This window comes from Electrona antarctica (assembly GCF_951216825.1).
Source record: "Electrona antarctica genome assembly, chromosome: 7".
Taxonomy (NCBI): domain Eukaryota; kingdom Metazoa; phylum Chordata; class Actinopteri; order Myctophiformes; family Myctophidae; genus Electrona; species Electrona antarctica.
The window spans coordinates 17,612,274-17,630,915 of record NC_136812.1 but is presented as its reverse complement, the minus strand read 5'-3'; the positions used below and the strand labels follow the sequence as shown (position 1 = coordinate 17,630,915).

The following is an 18,642-nucleotide window of genomic DNA, read 5'->3' as shown; positions in this document are numbered from 1 at the left end:
TGTCCACCCCGAACCATATAGGCCTTATGTAGGCTATGATTGTCACGGCATGGCCACTTTCTAGGGAGGCTGGTGAGCTTATAGTCCACCCTCATAAGTCATCATATTTTATTTGTAGGCCTACTTTGTAACATTGTAAGCTTACTTCAAAATATTGAGAGGTCAATCCAATTTTAGTGAAATTAAAATGCATAGGCCTATTCTGAGAAAACACGCTGAAATTATTAATTAATGATATTCATTATTCATTTTAATTACCGGTTGTAACGAAGACTCTGACTAGGACGTTGGGCTATACGACATATGACATGTTTAGTATGACAATCCCTATATTTGGGCCCGAGCCGACCTAGTGCTGATATCAGATAGATATGGTAGAACCATATATGGATAGATCTAACTGGCTTAGTCATCGTGACAAGCCTGGTCGGAGAATATATAGAGGGTCGGCTTCAGGGAGAAGGCAGAAGTCAAAGCATCCTGGTTTAAGTTCTAACCGGACACCACTGCGGGGGTCCTAAGCTAAGTAATCAGCAATACAGCCTTGAGCTATTTTATACCGGTATTGCATTTTGTCATCGACCAAGGTTTTCTCTAAATTCAGTAAATAAAGTGCTGATCTTGTCATCGCCTGGCGAGATGACGTAAAAGCAGTACGTGCTTACGCACCGTGTTACGCACATGGTATAAAACCGTGCGTGTTGACGTCAGCGGTCTCTTCCCTGCCAATGCCCCTCGTGAGCTAGGCAGTGTAACAATACTCTCCTTTTCTCCACTGCGCGAATCCCCATCCATCTGTCAAAATGGTAAGTCGAAATTATGTATTTGTTTGGTTTATGTACCCGACGCTGACAGTAGAATTGTCTAACATTCCTATTTGTTTACATTTAGGTCTGTCTTTATTGCGGATTTGTTTGCCTAACTCAGCTGTGAATTGTGCCTTGGAACAAAATGGCGACCATTTTATCCTTTGCCGCACCGTTATTTCTCAACATAACATGACTGAAGTGTCACGCATTCCGTTATGTCTTTGTCAAGAGCTTTTCCACAATATTCACTATTTCTAGCTGCTCTCCGGCTGTTTGAAGACAGTTCCAACTGATCCAATGAAGCATAATCAGGAATGAGACTACGTCTCAACATTGGTCTTGCGCCGGTTGTCTACGTGTCGTGCTTGTGTCGCAGCATACAATAAACGAAACGGGTTGTCTGAAACGTGAAACGACAGTTTACCAGTATTGTTGCATTGAGTAGCTCCCAATGTTGACGGTGTTACTGTTCACTGTCACTGATATCTGACATGTCTAGTATGGTTGGGTGGATACCGGCATTTCGGGTCGTTAGCTAACTGGATAGTCTTAGCATTAAATGCTACTCTGTACACGTGGCCTATTATGCCGGGCGTAGCCGGTTAGACTGTAAATGTTGCGAGGTTTTGATTATCTCTGCCGGCTTAAGTGAAACTGCCTTTTAAGGTTGCCGAACCTAAAAAGTAAAAGTTTTCAAAGTAATCATAAGTGACGTTTGCTGGCCGCTAGCAATGTGATGGCGGTTGGCAGACTGCCTTGTTAAATGGGCCTGGGAGTGTTGCCTCAGAATTACGCACTGGCTTTTCCTCGCAAAAGACCAAGTGGGGTTAGATCTACGTGTAATAATGCTTCAGAATGATAACACTGTTTTTTGCTCACACAAGATCAAGTGGCGTTATATATCTACGTGTATGGTTTTCGCTCACACAAGATCAAGATTCTGATGCAATATTACGCTCACAAGATCAAGATTCTGATGCAATATTACACGTAGCCAACATCTACGTGTAATATTGCATCAGAATGATTCACTGGTCTTTGCTCACAAGACGGACTAGGCGGGTTATAAATCTATAATATGTAAATTGTTTTGAGTGAGGTTAGATTGGAGCATGCTGCTCAGATGACAGCTGAGCTGTCATAGCCAATTTATGTGTAATCACTTGGAAAGCTGACCATAATGAACCACCCTGAATGCAATATAATGGCCCTAGGCACAACGATCCAGCACTTTCCCCCAGTATCTATGTAGTTTAGAAATCATTGTTGAAGAACAATGGTCAGTGGAATTCCTGGCCCCATGCTATAAAACATGTCTCAATGGAGTAAAATAAAATGGGATGAAGCTGCAAGTGAGAAAATTATAAACTTCTTAAAAAAATCAAATTACATCTGACATTGTCTGTTCTGCTGCAGTGCTCTAATCAAAGCTTTCCCCTCAGGTGAACTTCACGGTAGACCAGATCCGTGGCATCATGGACAAGAAGGCAAACATCCGTAACATGTCTGTGATTGCGCACGTAGACCACGGAAAGTCTACCTTGACTGACTCGCTGGTGTCGAAGGCTGGCATCATCGCCGCTTCCCGTGCCGGTGAGACCCGTTTCACCGACACGCGCAAAGACGAGCAGGAACGTTGCATCACCATCAAGTCCACGTAAGTGTTCTGTGGTCAATCTTATCTGAATCACTCCTTATTCCCATAGTTCCATTCTCACCATAATCTAATGAGATGCCCTTTTTTGCCTCAGAATGCTGACTCACCTGGTCACTCCACATTTGGCAGCAATTGGAACAGTGTTTACTTGACTCCAAGTTACTTATACTGGCGTTTGCATTCATGTCTTGCCACATTCGGCCAACAATCTTTCTTCACATACCCTCCATGTGACCCCAATGTGATTTAAGGAATGGAATATTCCTGTGATTGGATATTGTTTCTATTTCAAATCTTGGTTACAGGTTTATGTAATTGTTGCAAGAGTCAACAATTGCATACATTTCATTACATAAGAGTCAAATTATGTCTGGTTACTAAATGGTTTATAAAAATGACAAACGTCTGCATGTAAAAGGTTCTTACTCCTAGGTTATAAACATCTGAGTGCAAAAGTTGTAAAGTGACCTGGCTTACACATGTCTAATTGCTTGTTCTGTCATCTCAACTTCCACAGTGCCATCTCTTTGTACTATGAGCTGCCAGAGAGTGACCTGGCCTTCATCAAGCAGAGCAAAGATGGTTTCGGTTTCCTAATTAACCTGATCGATTCCCCCGGGCACGTTGACTTCTCCTCTGAGGTGACCGCCGCTCTCCGCGTCACTGACGGAGCCCTGGTTGTGGTCGATTGTGTATCTGGTAAGAGATTTCATAAATCAAGAGTGCCATGTAAATCTCTTTCAATATTGTAATTCTGTGAGGTTATGTATTTTAACTGAACCCGTTGCACTATGTTGTGTTGGACTTCTAAGTGGCTAAATATGCATCCGTCTGTGCTTTCCCACCAGGTGTGTGTGTGCAGACCGAGACTGTGCTGCGTCAGGCCATTGGTGAGCGCATTAAGCCTGTCCTGATGATGAACAAGATGGACCGTGCCTTGCTGGAGCTGCAGCTGGAACCCGAGGACCTCTACCAGACGTTCCAACGTATTGTTGAAAACGTCAACGTCATCATTGCCACCTATGGAGAGGATGAGACTGGACCCATGGGTAGCATCATGGTGAGTGGGCAGTCTTTGTCCTATTTGGTATTTTTATTTATTTGGAGCTATAATGGCCATGCTTGTCCGCTTCAATTTTCCCTTGAAGACATGAGTCACTTCCCAAGAGTAATTAAGCTTTTGTACTTGCAAAAGTGTCAGGCCCTTATTAAATGTATATGAAGCCAGGAAATGAATAAGTTGAAATATCAGACTTGTAAATACAATGGACGGTTTGAATCTGTAAATCTTTTCTGATTGTGTATATTGCTATACATTTAATTTATGCTTCCAGATTGACCCAATCATTGGTACAGTTGGCTTTGGTTCTGGTCTCCACGGCTGGGCCTTCACCCTTAAGCAGTTTGCTGAGATGTATGTAGCCAAGTTTGCTGCCAAGGGCAATGCACCACTGACGCCAGTTGAGAACTGCAAGAAGGTGGAGGACATGATGAAGAAACTGTGGGGTGATAAGTAAGTTTCAGTCCAGAATGTATGAGATGGATACAACTTACAAGGAATTGTCCTTACGTTAGGTGCTGAGACACACAAACCTAACACTTGATTCAAGGCTAAGCAAATTAATAGACATTCGATTATCTATTTATAATCTAATATGAAATGGCTTCTGGCTGCTACCTTGGAAGTTTTATTGGCTTAATACACATTAAATATACCATCTAATGGTGATTTCATTTTTTAGGTTCTTTGACCCTGAGACTGGAAAGTTCTCAAAGTCGCAGATGCTTGAGAATGGCAGGAAGCTGCCCCGTACCTTTGCCCAACTCGTCCTGGATCCAATCTTCAAGGTGATTTATTATAGCAAGCTGCTGCTTTTCTAAATCAATCTGTCACTTAAACATTTTCAGTTAATCCAATTTAAAGAATTGGAAAAGGATTTGTGCAAGAATTTATGCCAAAATATATATATTTTCAATGCTTTCTTTCAGACAACTTAAAGATGACAATTGTAAAACACATGTAAGTGTGTAAAGCATGAGTGCAAAATGCTTATTGTGAGTGCATAGCATTAGCAATTTAGCAAGCATAACATTTACCACAAATAGAAGTACTGCTTTTGCTTAGGCTTGTGGGGTTTTTTTCAGGCTAATCGTGTTCTGTTATGTAGTAGTGTGTTCATTGCGGAGAAATGCAACCATGCGATTAAGTGGGTTGTGTGCACGTTCACGTTTGTTGCTGCTTTTTGGCAGGCAGTAGTTTTGCAGTATACCCTTATGCATTTCGACCACACCCATGACAAACCTCATTTCCACCAACAAATGGAGCTCACTGAAAAGAAATGTCTCTCCTTGCATTAGTTTTCCAGAAGTGCAAACAACTCTGGCAAATAACTTTTACTATTTTTATTTTTTTACACCAATTTTGTCCATGCAGCTACATTACTCACTGCTCTTCTGCAGTGCACACATCTTGAGAAAAGTGTCCACTCCCCTCAAATGAATCTCCACAATTGGGGATGCACAGAAAATTCAGTGATCAAAATAATTTGGCAGTGTTTCCTTATTTTTGATTCCACAACGCCTACGCTTCAGTCACCAGTATTGCAATTCACAATTGTCAAATGTTCCCGCAACATGTAGCCGTCTAGAAATGAGGCCGCAGAGTGAGGTGTAAATTAACAGTGATTACCAATGGTAAAACGTGGCTAATTGATATTGGCATTCAATGGGTACTGATGCCTGGCCTGCTCAAATATCAGTGCATGTTCCCCCACTAAATACTGGCCTTTACAGCACTGATTGTTGTACTCTAATGCAGAAATATTATCTTAAGTTTAAATGTGTACTGCTGCAACTAATGTATGGCTCACTTTCAGAATGAGAACTTTGTTTTGCAACAGTTAATTGTGGATGGATTTATTTGAGTGCCTATTTGACAGATTATATTGGTCTAATTCTGGAAATGTCTCATCTTATCTCTTGCTATGAATACAAATGAGAGTTCCTCTTATCGGCATATAATGGGTGTTTGTCACATGAATACGAGGCTAGATATACTTTTTGGCTTGAGTGGCTTACTTTTCTGTACTCTATTAATGTGTTGGCATGTTTTCACTTTTTGAGCCCAGGAAAGCTTAATCATTCTTTTTCAGGTACTTGTGCATCACTGTAGCCGTGTAGTGCCATGTAAGCTCACCTTTGCACATTTAGCTGTAAATGGTCTTTAAAGACTTGAAGGCAAGGTGTTCCCATACGTTGGAAGATTTGGGTTTCACTCATATCGTGTTTAGCAGTGTTGGCGACTTGGCGGTCAACATGAAACATTTGAAATTAGTTGCCAACAAATTTGTATTTGTTATACATTGCTCCTTATATTTGTGTCTGTGTTAAGAAAATGTGCCCAGTGTCAAGTCAGTGGGATATTAATGGATGGGAAATTGAAATGTCTATGATCAATATGTAGACTGCGCCTGCAAGTGATGACATACATTATCTTCACTTTGACCTGATTGTCCAGTGATGAATATCTTCAGTCTGAGCATGGCAAGCAGCGGTTTGCCCCATACCTCTACTCCGATGATCCTATATCTACTCCGATGATCCTATATCGTATCTCCATATACAAGTGATTTGTTCTCTGCTGTTGCCCCAATTTAGGTGTTTGATGCGATCATGAACTTCAAGAAGGAGGAGATTGAAAAGCTGCTTGAAAAGCTGGACATCAAGCTGTCTACTGAAGACAAGGAGATGGAGGGCAAACCCCTGCTGAAGGCTGTTATGCGTCGCTGGCTGCCCGCTGGAGAAGCTCTTCTTCAGATGATCACCATCCACCTGCCTTCCCCTGTCACAGCCCAGCGCTACCGTTGTGAACTGCTCTATGAAGGACCTGGAGATGATGAGGCTGCCATGGGTATGAAACGCTTGATATGCCTATACATCAATTCCTTTGCTACAATTATGGCTTATCCTAAAATATTTCTTGATCAGTGTTTGGTGAACCAGTTGTGTATTGACAATTGTGGTCTTACTATAATTTCCTAGGTATCAAGAACTGTGACCCCAAGGCTCCCCTGATGATGTACATCTCTAAGATGGTGCCCACCACCGACAAGGGACGCTTCTATGCTTTTGGCCGTGTCTTCTCTGGCACCGTCGGAAGTGGCTCGAAGGTGCGCATTATGGGACCAAACTACACCCCTGGAAAGAAGGACGACCTCAACATCAAACCGATTCAGAGGTTTGTTTCTGCTGTTGGATCAATGCTTTAAAGTTTTGAGTTGAGAAAAGCGGCTTCAGGTTTTTAGCCTGTATGTGAAACTAGACTGTATAATGATGCATTTTTCTTTTCAGGACCATTCTGATGATGGGACGTTATGTTGAGCCCATCGAGGATGTACCATGTGGAAATATTGTAGGTCTTGTGGGCGTTGACCAGTACCTTGTCAAGACCGGGACCATCACCACCTATGAGCATGCCCACAACATGAGGGTGATGAAGTTTAGTGTCAGTCCTGTGGTCAGAGTGGCTGTGGAGGCCAAGAACCCAGCTGACCTGCCTAAGCTGGTGGAGGGTCTGAAACGTCTGGCCAAGTCTGACCCTATGGTCCAGTGTTCCATTGAAGAGTCTGGGGAGCACATCATCGCTGGAGCTGGAGAACTGCATCTGGAGATCTGCCTTAAAGACCTCGAGGAGGACCATGCCTGCATTCCACTCAAGGTAAGAAGTACAATGTGAAGTATTGTGAAAGCTGAATTTGATCCACAACCTACTCCTTGTATAGCTCAACTGAAACATGATGTGTTTGTGTAGAAATCCGACCCTGTGGTGTCCTACAGAGAGACAGTCAGCGAGGAATCATCAGTGATGTGCCTCTCAAAGTCTCCCAACAAGCACAACCGTCTGTTCATGAGGGCCGCTCCCTTACCAGAGGGCCTTGCAGAGGACATCGAAAAGGGTGACATCAGCAATCGTCAGGAGCTCAAGGCTCGTGCCCGTTTCCTGACTGACAAGTACGAGTGGGAGGTCACTGAGGCCCGTAAGATCTGGTGCTTCGGACCTGAGGGAACTGGACCCAACCTGCTGGTAGATGTGACCAAGGGAGTGCAGTACCTTAACGAGATCAAGGACAGCGTTGTCGCTGGCTTCCAGTGGGCTACCAAGGAGGTAAGAGGAAGCGATGACTGGTGTTGAGGCTAGAAGTTTTTGCCATATTGCATGAAATTGGTAGCGAATAGCGATGATCATAGCTATGACGGCACACTACTGTTGGGTCATCAGTGAAATGTACTTTTGCCAGTATCTAAAAACATTCACTTTGTCTAGGGTGTCCTGTGTGAAGAGAACATGCGTGCTTGCCGCTACAACATCCATGACGTCACCCTGCATACTGATGCTATCCACCGTGGTGGCGGCCAGATCATTCCCACAGCTCGTAGAGTACTGTATGCCTGCCAACTCACAGCTGCACCCAGACTCATGGAGCCAGTATATCTGGTTGAGATCCAGGTAAGTGCCCCTCCTTTGCTGCTGTTTTGACTCGTTAGAAATGTTAAATGGTATTTTTTTTTGTCCTTTTTCCTCCAGTATAATATCAGACGTTCCCCCCTTCTCATTCTTTTTCCCCTAGTGTCCTGAGCAAGTGGTCGGTGGAATCTATGGTGTGTTGAACAGGAAACGTGGACACGTGTTTGAGGAGTTCCATGTCATGGGAACACCCATGTTTATTGTTAAGGCCTACCTGCCTGTCAATGAGTCATTTGGTAAGTTTACATTGTGATGGGACTAGGAATTTCTCTTATCTGCTGTGGTGTATAAATATGAAACTAGATGACGCTAGTGTGAAAACTTTTGCTTAGAAAAAGATCCGTTTTAACCTCCCTTTGCATTGTTCTGCCTAGGTTTCACAGCTGATCTGCGTTCCAACACTGGTGGCCAGGCTTTCCCACAGTGCGTGTTTGACCACTGGCAGATTCTTCAGGGAGACCCAATGGATCCTACATCCAAGCCTTTCCAGGTTGTCGCTGAGACGCGCAAACGCAAGGGTCTCAAAGAAGGCATCGCTGCATTGGACAACTATATGGACAAGTTGTAAAAGGAGGCCCCCCCACTTCTTCCCTAATTCCGCCCCTCTTAAATTACCTACACATTGTGGGACAGGACTGTACAGAACACCATGAGCACTAATGTTTGCCAAAAGGATTGTTATTATCCACAAAACTATTAGAAAAATTGTAAACATCAAATAAAGGAAATAAAAATTGTCATTGTGTAGGTCTCATTCATAGTTGTGGTGGTGTTAAGTTGTGAGAATTGAGTTTTGTCACAGACAGTGGTAGAGACAAAATTGAATGTGGCAAACTTTATTTACAACTTGCATGAACAAATGGGTGATGGGGCTTAAAAGCAAACATGTACTGTGTGATATGGTCTTGCTGGTAAACCTGTTGGGCAATGCACTCAAAGCCCATTTACAGTTTACATACACCTTGAGTATTGGCCAGTGTGCAATTTTGGCTTTTCTTGCATGAAACTTATGACATGCAGCAACTTGCTGCTTTACTTGTATAAAGATATCTAAGCATGTTTAAGATGCTAGAATAGAAATTATGCAAGACTAAGTATAGCATTTATGAATTGTAAGACTTGAGATGTTACACATACAGCTTAAGAGTTGCTTTTTGCTTTAGCTACCAGGTCAGTAAAGGGCTGAGGCTGCAGTACCTTTGTTCTCATGGAAGGATAAAATTGTTGGCTCTGCGCTTGCACCCAACGTGGGTTTAAAGCTCCATGTCATAATTCTGGCATCCTGTCAAAGTGCTTCAGTGCCACCGTTGCTTGGATAGGAAACTACTCTTGTAGCCCTGCATGGTTCTTGCATTGTTTCTGCACATTAATGGTATTTACATGTTGGGAGAGGGGTAATTAAACCAGTCCTGCATGCCATTTACAACCTGCTGACCACAGATGAGGTCTCACTAGAAAACATACCTGTGCTAAATTGTTTTCTGGAAAGACAGTTCAACCCTGTTGGATGACTGCAGAGGTCAAGTGACAATGAAGACGTTCTGACAAGTTAATTTGCCGTGGAAGTAGCTTATTAAAAAGTCAGACGATTCTCTAAGCCGAATGGCATTTGAACTTTACACAGTATGAGTCAGCATGTGATGGGTATAATATACAGAAGGTATTAAAGGTCTTATGTATAGAAGATAACTTCTGGGATCTGTCCATCTTCTACAGAAGTGCCATTGTTGTTGCCTGCAGCATAGCAGAAAGTAAAGCATGTCTTGGTGCCAGTGGCAGAACCCTCATGGGTGACCTTCCGCATGCCTTTGGTACCATAGTGAGAGTCGGGCCCCTATGAAATTAAATTGTCATTTTAGTTCAATGTCACATGTTCATGCTAACCATACACAAGGTGGTTTGTTTCAATCAAAAATGGTATCCCAAAATGACATAGTTACTAGAGGTGCTCCGATCAGGTTTTTTGGGGCCGATCACCGATTGGTTTCCTCGCGCTTGGCCGATACCGATCTTGGAAAATTTGAATATTTCTAAAATGTCAAAACTTTTCCTGTGAGTGTGGCAAGGAAGGGGAGAATGTTCAAGCCTCTCACAAAGATCCAAAATGATATATTAATACTATACCTGTGTGTGTGTATGTGTGTTAATATATATATATCTATATATATATTATTATTATTTTATAGCACTTATATGTTATAAATGATCGCCTTGTCCAGATCGGGTAAATTGCCAATCACCGATCAAATCATTTGGAGTGAAAATCGGCCAATCAATCGGAGCACCTCTAGTGGTTATGAACAGTTGTGAAATAATTGTTGGGGTATTCCCTTAAGACTTTCCCCATAATGGATAACTGCAGTGTACTGTAAATATTGGAGAATGTGTGGAATATGCATTCACCTTGAGAGTGGCACAGGCAATATAGTTGACACTAGGCAGAATTTCCACTGGTTCCTTGAACATGACGCGGAATGCACTGGCAGAGCCATCACAACTGAAGCCTGTATCATTCTGGCCCAGGATTGTGTTACTGTCTGTGTGAATGATCTGGAAGACATATTTAAGGATTGTACATGTGAGAAGATTGTGCTGCAATTAATCTGAGTCTGCACAATCAAATTGAGACCAACCATTTTTACATTGCTATAGGAATTCAATTAAAATCTTACAGCTCTGGGAGCTTGTTAAACGTATTCGTTGTTATCATTTTTAATCTGGGACTGCATCTGTGTCACAGTAGTTGTTATATACGTAATTTATATATTAGCATATGTTTTTCAGAAAATCTAGGTTAGGGTTTAGAATGAGTTTTTAGAATTGGCCTCAGGTCTAAATGGGTTTAGACCTGCCAAATAGTACATGTGGCATGAGAGGAATATCACATGTCTAGAAGTAAAAGAACACACCCTCTCATATAATATTGCTTAATTTGACTGCTTTGAGAATGGAAGTTGTACAGGAACCTCTGTCTTATGTACAGCTTCTAATACTGGTAACAACAAAAAACTCAACACATGGTGGCTATTCAAGATGCACTGTTGAAACTGATCTAATAAGCACCCCGACATTATTCCATACCTGTATGTTGACCTGGTAGTCTGTAGGACCATGTATTGAACCATATAATCCAAAGCCCACAACAAATATCCTGCGATTTACTGAAAACCTGCATGAAGACATTGTACAATAAAGTTTAATAAGCAACATATTGTGCATGTACATGAACATGACTGGTGTGTGTGTGTGTGTGTGTGTGTGTGTGTGTGTGTGTGTGTGTGTGTGTGTGTGTGTGTGTGTGCGCGCGTGTGCATGCGTGCGTGTGCATGCCTGTGTATCCATTCCACATGCATTAATATGACTAGAAGACTCACCGAATGCGGTCACTGGTCCCGCTGTATCCCCATCGGCTCTCCACCTGTCCAAAGCGTGTGATGCTGCACTCCTTGCCCCTCAGGCAGCAGCGAGGACGGTCAATGAACTCCACATGAGGTTTGGGATTAACTGTGAAGTGGAGGAACAGACTCACCACCTCCCGGTCTGTCAGGATACCAGACTGTGCAGGACCTGATATAAAACCAACAACATTGAGACATGCATCATCAGCACAGAATGTATAATTTTTTATACAAGTGTTTGCTCTTGCATTATGTGTGAATAATGCCTGTCATATCAGCACTGTACCAGCAGCAAACTCCTCGATAGTCATCAGAGGGAAGCGGATGAGAGAGATGGCTTTGCCCAGGACTTTGCGTCTGTTCTCTGGAGTGGGCTGGAACTGCTGCCGCGGAGTTTCTGCCTCTGACCAACGCACTGCTGCTGCAAACAGACGTATCTCACGCACCCCCAATGTGTCCCTCTCAAGAACTGCAACCAATGTGTCTGTGTAGCAGGGCATGAGAATATTACCTTAGAATATTTTGTTTTGCTTTCTGTGGGCTTAAAAACACTATGCATAACCACCAGCAGCCTCAATGACCTAATCCTTACCTACCCAGGTCAATATCAGTGAAGCCCTCTGCAGCCAGAGCATCCGCAGTGTTCTTGTCAATGTTCTCGAGACAGAGGCTGGCCAGCTGGGGCTCATCAAACAGTCTAGCCTGAAATAAAATAATGATTTAATAAAATAATTTGCATTTTGGTTGAAGAGTAAAGACTCAACTGTGTAGAGTACTGTGTTGTTATTGTGTTACACACATACATTGGAAATGAGGGCCTGCCCCTCAATTGTACTTCCAAATTGAAATAATGGTTATGATGATGAACAACGATGACTAATTAAATGGACATGAGTTCTCAATAATCACACTTCTTGCACATCTGCTTATATTTAGTACATAAATTCTCCACTTTCAACTATGTGAAACTATGTTAGGCCATGTAAATGTAGGCTATAACCTGTCATTATGTTACACAAATGTAAGATTGGGCTACATATGGAGAAAATATGTCACCTAAGCAACTTTGACCATAATGATGATTGACGCCAACACATCAGAATAAATGGTTGTTGCTCTTATCACACTAGAACAAGTCCCAGCCATAAAAAACCCAATGCATGCAGTCTGAATATCAAGGATTACCTGAGTGAGGAGCATGAAGGCGTTATCAGCCCTCAGGTTTTTCTTAAGAAATTCGACACAGTGAGCCTCCAATGCTGGAACAGCATATTTCTTAGCCGAGTACAGAGTGGTCATCACTGTCTCAGGGCCGATCTGCACCTCGTCGGAGTACAGAAACCTGGAACCATGGCATACAGTTGACATTAATGAGTAGCTGGATGTAAACACTCTTTTCTTCAAGCAAAAGATAAGACAACTGAGTTGCACCTTGAGGACAGAAAATAATGACCTAGGCTACACCAAGTAACACGATGGACGCATCAAATACATTGAACGTGATTGTAGGAAATGGGAGAGGTTAAATCTGGAAGAGCATCACTTTAGAGTGCAAGAAGAGCAAAGAATAAAGCATGGTTTGTCAGTTTTCTCACTTGTGCATTCTGTTACTGCTAAGCTTACTTGAGCAGGGCAAGGAAGGCAGCAGGCTCCACGTCAGGCAGTTCGATCTCAGTGGAGGTGGTGGCCATACCGCCATTGAACATGGCATCGAACACTGCACTTCCAACTGCAAGGGCAAATCTACCAAGACAAATTGATATTAACTAATCATAGGCTACTCCCTTTCATCTCTGGTAGCTTATTGTAATAATATTATATAATACTAAACAATGATCTATAAAGTAATGACATAACATAAACAGTCTTTTTTAAAGTGCAATTATTAACCCATCTATGTGGCTATAGTCCAAGTCCAATTTCAAGCTGTGTAACAGTGTATCGATTAACAAAATCGAATTTGCTGCATTTTTGTCAGAACGTATAGTGATTCACCCTTTGCTACATTATGCCCATTCTATTCTGATTCTACCGTTACTTACCTATGAGCCGGTATCCGCTGCACTCCCATTCCCTTCCCCACAAGAAAATGCACGTCACTTAGCACTTCGTTATTGAACAAGAATGCGAATCTCTCTTTCACTGTGTTTTTGGTGGCCTGCCAGTTGTAAACCGGTTCCCGGTACACCAGCACGGCTGCGGAGGACGACGACGGGGTATTCGGCAGCGACGGCGACGCCAACGAGACGGTTGGTGGGTCTGCAGAAGAGGTTGAGGAGGATGCTGCAGATGAAGAGGAGGCTGCCGCTCTGGCTGCCATGGCACCGGGAGGAGCCGTCGGCTGCTGCGGGGCTGCGTGCTGTCGATGCGGGGAAGTGTCTACTCGAACATCGGCGCCAGCCGCGCCAGTGTCCCTGCCAGCAGGGCCCGTCTGTGGGTTGTTTGCGTGACTGATCTCCGTCCTGCTCTGGGCCCCGCTGCCCCCCGGTGCCCCCTCGTTTGTGATCGCCAGAGAATGAGCGTTGTTGTTGCTCGGCGGAGCGTTGCCCAGCGGTCCAGGTGAGGGGAAGCGGAGCGACGGCGCTCTGCTACTGCTTTCTCCAGAAGCCATCTTGGATCGGATGGTCGGATGGAGCGCAGCGCAGTCTGCAGGGTTCGCTCTGCTGCTGCCTGGGATCAACAAGCAGCACATGCAGCGCCTAGTTTAGAAACATGAGAATGAATGACATGTTAATAGGCCTATGTGAAGCCAGATGCAGGATTTAACTCAGTGGTTAACCTTTTGATTGATTGAAGTATTTATTAACAGTTTCCAGAATTATAGTAGGCTAGATTTCAAGCACAACTCAATAAAAAACTGTTAACTGTGGACGACACATTGATAAAGCATTACACTGGTTTACCACAGGGTACACCATCATCTGATTTTATTTTCTTTCTTTCTTTCTTTCTTTCTTTCTCTTTCTTTCTTTCTTTCTTTCAAAAAATTCAACATTTTTCAATAGGACCGTATACTCCCGGGGACCCCACTTAAAGAACCGTTTAACTCACTGCGTATGTGCAATTGTGACCAAATATATGTAGGGCCTACCCATGCTATTTGTACATTTTGTATAGTCTCTCTGAGTTAGGAATGTATCAATAAATGATGTATTACACAGTAATACACACTGGGAATTAACAACAGATAGCCTTTGTCAATTCCTAAGATGATGATGGATATATTATAGACATGGACACATATATATCAATCAGTTGATATATTATAAAACAGCCAGGTGCATAGACTGCTCACAAGAGGAGAGCGTAAGTTGGGACAGCTGTTTTTCTATACAATGCAATCTGTGGCAACTGGCTCACGGTAAGATCCTGTGAGATTACGCTTAGTTATTTACAACTAGGCTTGAAGAAACAGAGGGGGTAATTAAACCCCACAGGGGTCTGCGTGAACTCCTTACCCTAGATGCATCCATGGGATAACAGCTGCATGGCATATTTTAGGTCAAACTCTGCTCTGCTCTATCTGTCTGCCCTGTCTGTCATGAATGCAACGTATCTTTGTCAAATATGCATCTAGAGTCAAGAATACAGTCTAACTATTTCATTGCAGGTGTTAAATAATGTTCTGTATATTTTATATGGTACATTCATTTTTATTGGTATAGTTTCATCTGTTGCTAAGTTCTCATAGGAAAACCTTGCATGATAGTCCTGGCTCACTGATTGGCCAGTAAGTAAGGACAATTCTGAGTCCCACCCTCATGAGAGAGGGGGGGAGTTTTAAACTTGCATTAGTATATAGACTACCTGTTTCCGTTCCGATGGTGTGCTCACTCGTACCTAGCTGATTTGAATAGGCCGTGTGCGTGTGACTCCAAGGGCCTTTGTTCCCGAAAACTGCCTTGTGAAACTGCATTTCGTACCTCTTTCAATAAAACTTGGATACGACTTTTAAGACAAAGAGAAACTCTCCGTTTGGATTTCCTTGAACACCACACCACTGCAAACTACACAGAACCGTTATTAAATATTCTTCAGATGGTGCCGATCCCCGGTTGCTGAAGGATCCCTCGTCTTGAGCTGGGTGAGTGTAAAATTATTATTACAGCTGTTTTACGAGGGGAGCCTGGTAAATTCGATCCAGGGTCGGATCTGTGCATATAGGCCAGTGGTGAGGTGTCTCAGAGCGTGAGAATTTATCTTTTTCTTGCTAGGCAGTGGCAACGCATTCCATTTACCATTGTTTTATTTTAACTGTAAACGCCGGGCGAGCAAAAACCTCGTCCTAAACCCTGGTTTTAAATTCATTTTTTACGACAATTAAGTTGAAACTAGTTTTTGTAATGTTCCGCCGTCAAAGTGGCGGTTCATTATAAAAACACATACCTGGCCAAACGTGCAGAAGATATGGCGTAGCCATATAGAACAATACCTTTGCTTCAATTTGGGGAAGCGTGGATTCTGATATATCTTATAGGCTAAAGCGATTTCAAACGGCACACGTTTTTCGGGGAACCGGTGGGATGTGAATAGTAGCATGCGAGCAAACTACACAGTTGCCGCAGTGCTGTTCTGCCCCGCTGGGAGCTCCGGAAGGCGCGCGCGGTTTGCGAGCGTTTTTCATGACCAAGTTCTATTTGCGTGGCCGTCCTCGTATTACATGGGGTGCACATTATTTGGACGGTTTTGTGCGTTCCTGAGGGCTAGCCGAAGGTGGTTAGTAGGATAATTTGGCCCTACGTTGCTGGGTGTATGGAATAGGAATCTGAGATTTTGGGTGATTGATATTAATATTTATTAATATTATTCTTCTGAGGTTGTCTGGATTACGCAAGGCCCAGTAAGACGAGCCGGCGAGCGTATTGCAAAACAGGGATTTTGTGACGTATATATATATACGATGCATAAGGTGCGCGCACTGCTGTATACTTGTGTTTTTTTTTACGTTGCTGTGTGGGGGTATGTGCCTGCATTTCTGGTGATTGTTTGGTTATGATCGCTTTGTGCTGGCGCTATTTCCTCCTAGCGGTGATTTGTGGAAAAACACGGGTGTACGTTTGAAAGTTTTACACCTTCGTATAAGTGGGGGTGGGGGGTCTCTGCTCGACGGGGTATGGGGTCCTTTGTTTAAGAAAAGTACAGGGGCTTTTGCTGAAACATCGCGTGGGTCTGTGTGGAAGTGCGGCTTTATTCTGGGATTAGATGAGTATTTCTCTTGTATAAGGGCTAGTCTGTTTTGAGCAGCGCTACACACAGATGCGTGGGATGTGAGGGCAGGGTCGTATTCCTTCGTCCTGTGGACAAGGGTCTGGACAGGTAAAGTATGGCGATGTTATGTTGTTGCTACACTTTTGCCAATGATTTGTCGTCAGCGTACTGCTTTCCACGTTTGGGCGTATTGTTTTGGGGGAGTGGGTAACCTATATGAGGAGCAAGTGTTTCCAGGAATCGGATCTTTTTTCGCTTTTTAAATGTTTCTGCATTACTAAACGTGCGTCTTACGTTCGATTAGGTTACGCTTTGCTTTTCATTGTGTTTATGGTTGCTCTTCCTGTGAGGCCTGAGTGGGACGTGCAGCGTGCTGATTTATTTTTGCTGTTTGTATCATTTGGGTGACGCTCATTTGGATGTGCTCATCTTGTTGTTAATATCTCTTCGTGGCCATTTTGGTTTTCCCAGTGGCATTGCGGCTCTTTGAGTACTGGCTATCCGGCTGTACTGTCTTTGTTCCCGTTCGGGAGCGTTTCTTTATTTTTTACAAGTCTCCTCATACTTCCGGTGTGTGAGCGGGTTTGTTCTGGGTTGGCTAGGGGCGTGGTTTTTGTTCTTTCTGTCAGCAACTACTGCTCCCTTGTGCCGTTCCGTGCGCGTGCGTGTGCGTGCACTCCTCTCTTTCGCTCCCGTTTTCCTGGGGAAATTATGACGTTTCCTTTGGGGTGGATCAGTTTTATTTCTGATTTAATCGACGTTATTGGGGTTACGTGACCGCATGTGTTCTGGTGCTGCCATGGGTCGTTTGACTCGTTTCCTCTGTCTTTGGCTTGACAAACTAGCCTTTTGATGCGGGTATGTGTGTGCCTGGGGCTGTGGGTGTCTGTGTATGTCTGTCCGTATGGGTGATTGAATGTTTTATGGGTGGCTTATACCTGTGGTGGTGCTTTGACACTCTTCTTATGGTGGACAGAATCCTGTCTATCTTTCCAGAATCCTGTCTATCTTTCCTATGGCTGAGGCTGCATGTTATTGATACATGGAGAAGTTTCATGTCTCAAATGGGGGGAGGTGTCGTTAGAATTTGTATTGATTTAAGGCATTGCAATATGTCTGTATACGAAATACGAGGGTTAAAGGTGGTTTTAGATTACTCTTTATGTGTGCTTTTGTGGATGTTGTCTGTCTGTGTTGAGTATTCATTGAAGGAACAAAACAGTCTAGAAGGCCTCTAGGATGTTCATTTTCTGGCTGGACCAGAGAATGAATTCTGTTGGGTTTTGATAATGTTATTTATTCACTTGGACGGCATGTGTATGGGCACATATTTAGACGTGGTCTGGATCTGTTTGTTTGAAAATTGTATTTTGAATACGAAAAGATGAGTAGGCTACATTTTTGTGTCATTCTTTTCTACATATTATTTTTATTCAACCCGGGTGAAAATAATTGCTAGAATGACTCTTATGATCAGACCATTTTTGAGTTGAGTGGTGCGGTCTTGAATGTGTACTGAATGGGTGTTGGGCTGTGCGACAATTTTCGCCAGCCAGGAGACATGCATAGCTCTGCACAGTAAGGATGGCTTCACCGACAAACAAAAGTTTGGTTCAGTTAGGCCAGGCAGTATAGTCTATTTTTTGATGAATTGAACAATGGTGGACCCTCTTGTAAGCTGTCCACTCACAGTTAGCGGCCTTTGGGTTGAGTTTGTGCTTGAAGGGTACTGTAATTCTGCGAACTGTTGGTAAATATTTCAATCAATCAATTATCTTTAAGACTCGAACGGCTGGTTGCATTAATTGACAAGAGGCTAGCTGTGGAGTCACTAAAGATGGCCTAAGATAACAATCTGTTAAAGCTTACAATAGCTGTGAGTTCATCCTGTCATATAACAGACAGGGACCTTTTATTACTTAGGAATGCTCTCGGAATAGACCACCTGTGGTGACGTGTTGACTGAGGCAACGGAGGGTCAACACACATACACACACAAGATGGGACAGAGTACAGTGGACTGATTCCGTGTCCTTCTACCTTGTC

At 43.2% G+C, this 18,642-nt stretch overlaps 2 protein-coding genes across 2 annotated transcripts; one reads left to right on the top strand and one right to left on the bottom strand.

The window, feature by feature from the left end:
• Positions 1–666: 666 nt before the first annotated feature.
• LOC306926862 (elongation factor 2b) lies at positions 667–8,727 on the top strand. The gene is made up of 13 exons (XM_079506336.1): positions 667–806; positions 2,252–2,466; positions 2,984–3,165; positions 3,315–3,526; positions 3,801–3,979; positions 4,209–4,314; positions 6,124–6,376; positions 6,508–6,703; positions 6,817–7,183; positions 7,277–7,630; positions 7,790–7,972; positions 8,094–8,226; positions 8,365–8,727. The coding sequence occupies exons 1-13, from the start codon at positions 804–806 to the stop codon at positions 8,556–8,558; spliced, it is 2,577 nt and encodes an 858-aa protein (XP_079362462.1). The 5' UTR covers positions 667–803; the 3' UTR covers positions 8,559–8,727.
• A 129-nt stretch (positions 8,728–8,856) lies between these two features.
• On the bottom strand, positions 8,857–14,179 carry btbd2a (BTB (POZ) domain containing 2a). The gene is made up of 9 exons (XM_079506337.1): positions 13,431–14,179; positions 13,012–13,131; positions 12,574–12,730; positions 11,985–12,090; positions 11,675–11,872; positions 11,365–11,557; positions 11,072–11,159; positions 10,394–10,540; positions 8,857–9,824 (listed from the first exon to the last, which is right to left on the bottom strand). The coding sequence occupies exons 1-9, from the start codon at positions 14,078–14,080 to the stop codon at positions 9,663–9,665; spliced, it is 1,821 nt and encodes a 606-aa protein (XP_079362463.1). The 5' UTR covers positions 14,081–14,179; the 3' UTR covers positions 8,857–9,662.
• Positions 14,180–18,642: the final 4,463 nt, after the last annotated feature.

Bases quoted from the DNA above. Each gene is read 5' to 3' on its own strand.
- LOC306926862 (XM_079506336.1), top strand. The intron at 6,704-6,816 runs GTTTGTTTCTGC...TTTTCTTTTCAG, and splicing joins AACATCAAACCGATTCAGAG to GACCATTCTGATGATGGGAC. The intron at 7,184-7,276 runs GTAAGAAGTACA...GTGTTTGTGTAG, and splicing joins ATGCCTGCATTCCACTCAAG to AAATCCGACCCTGTGGTGTC.
- btbd2a (XM_079506337.1), bottom strand. From the start codon at position 14,080: ATGTGCTGCTTGTTGATCCCAGGCAGCAGCAGAGCGAACCCTGCAGAC. The intron at 12,731-13,011 runs GTAAGCTTAGCA...CCATGGTTCCAG, and splicing joins GCCTTCCTTGCCCTGCTCAA to GTTTCTGTACTCCGACGAGG. The intron at 11,558-11,674 runs GTACAGTGCTGA...GTTTTATATCAG, and splicing joins TATCGAGGAGTTTGCTGCTG to GTCCTGCACAGTCTGGTATC.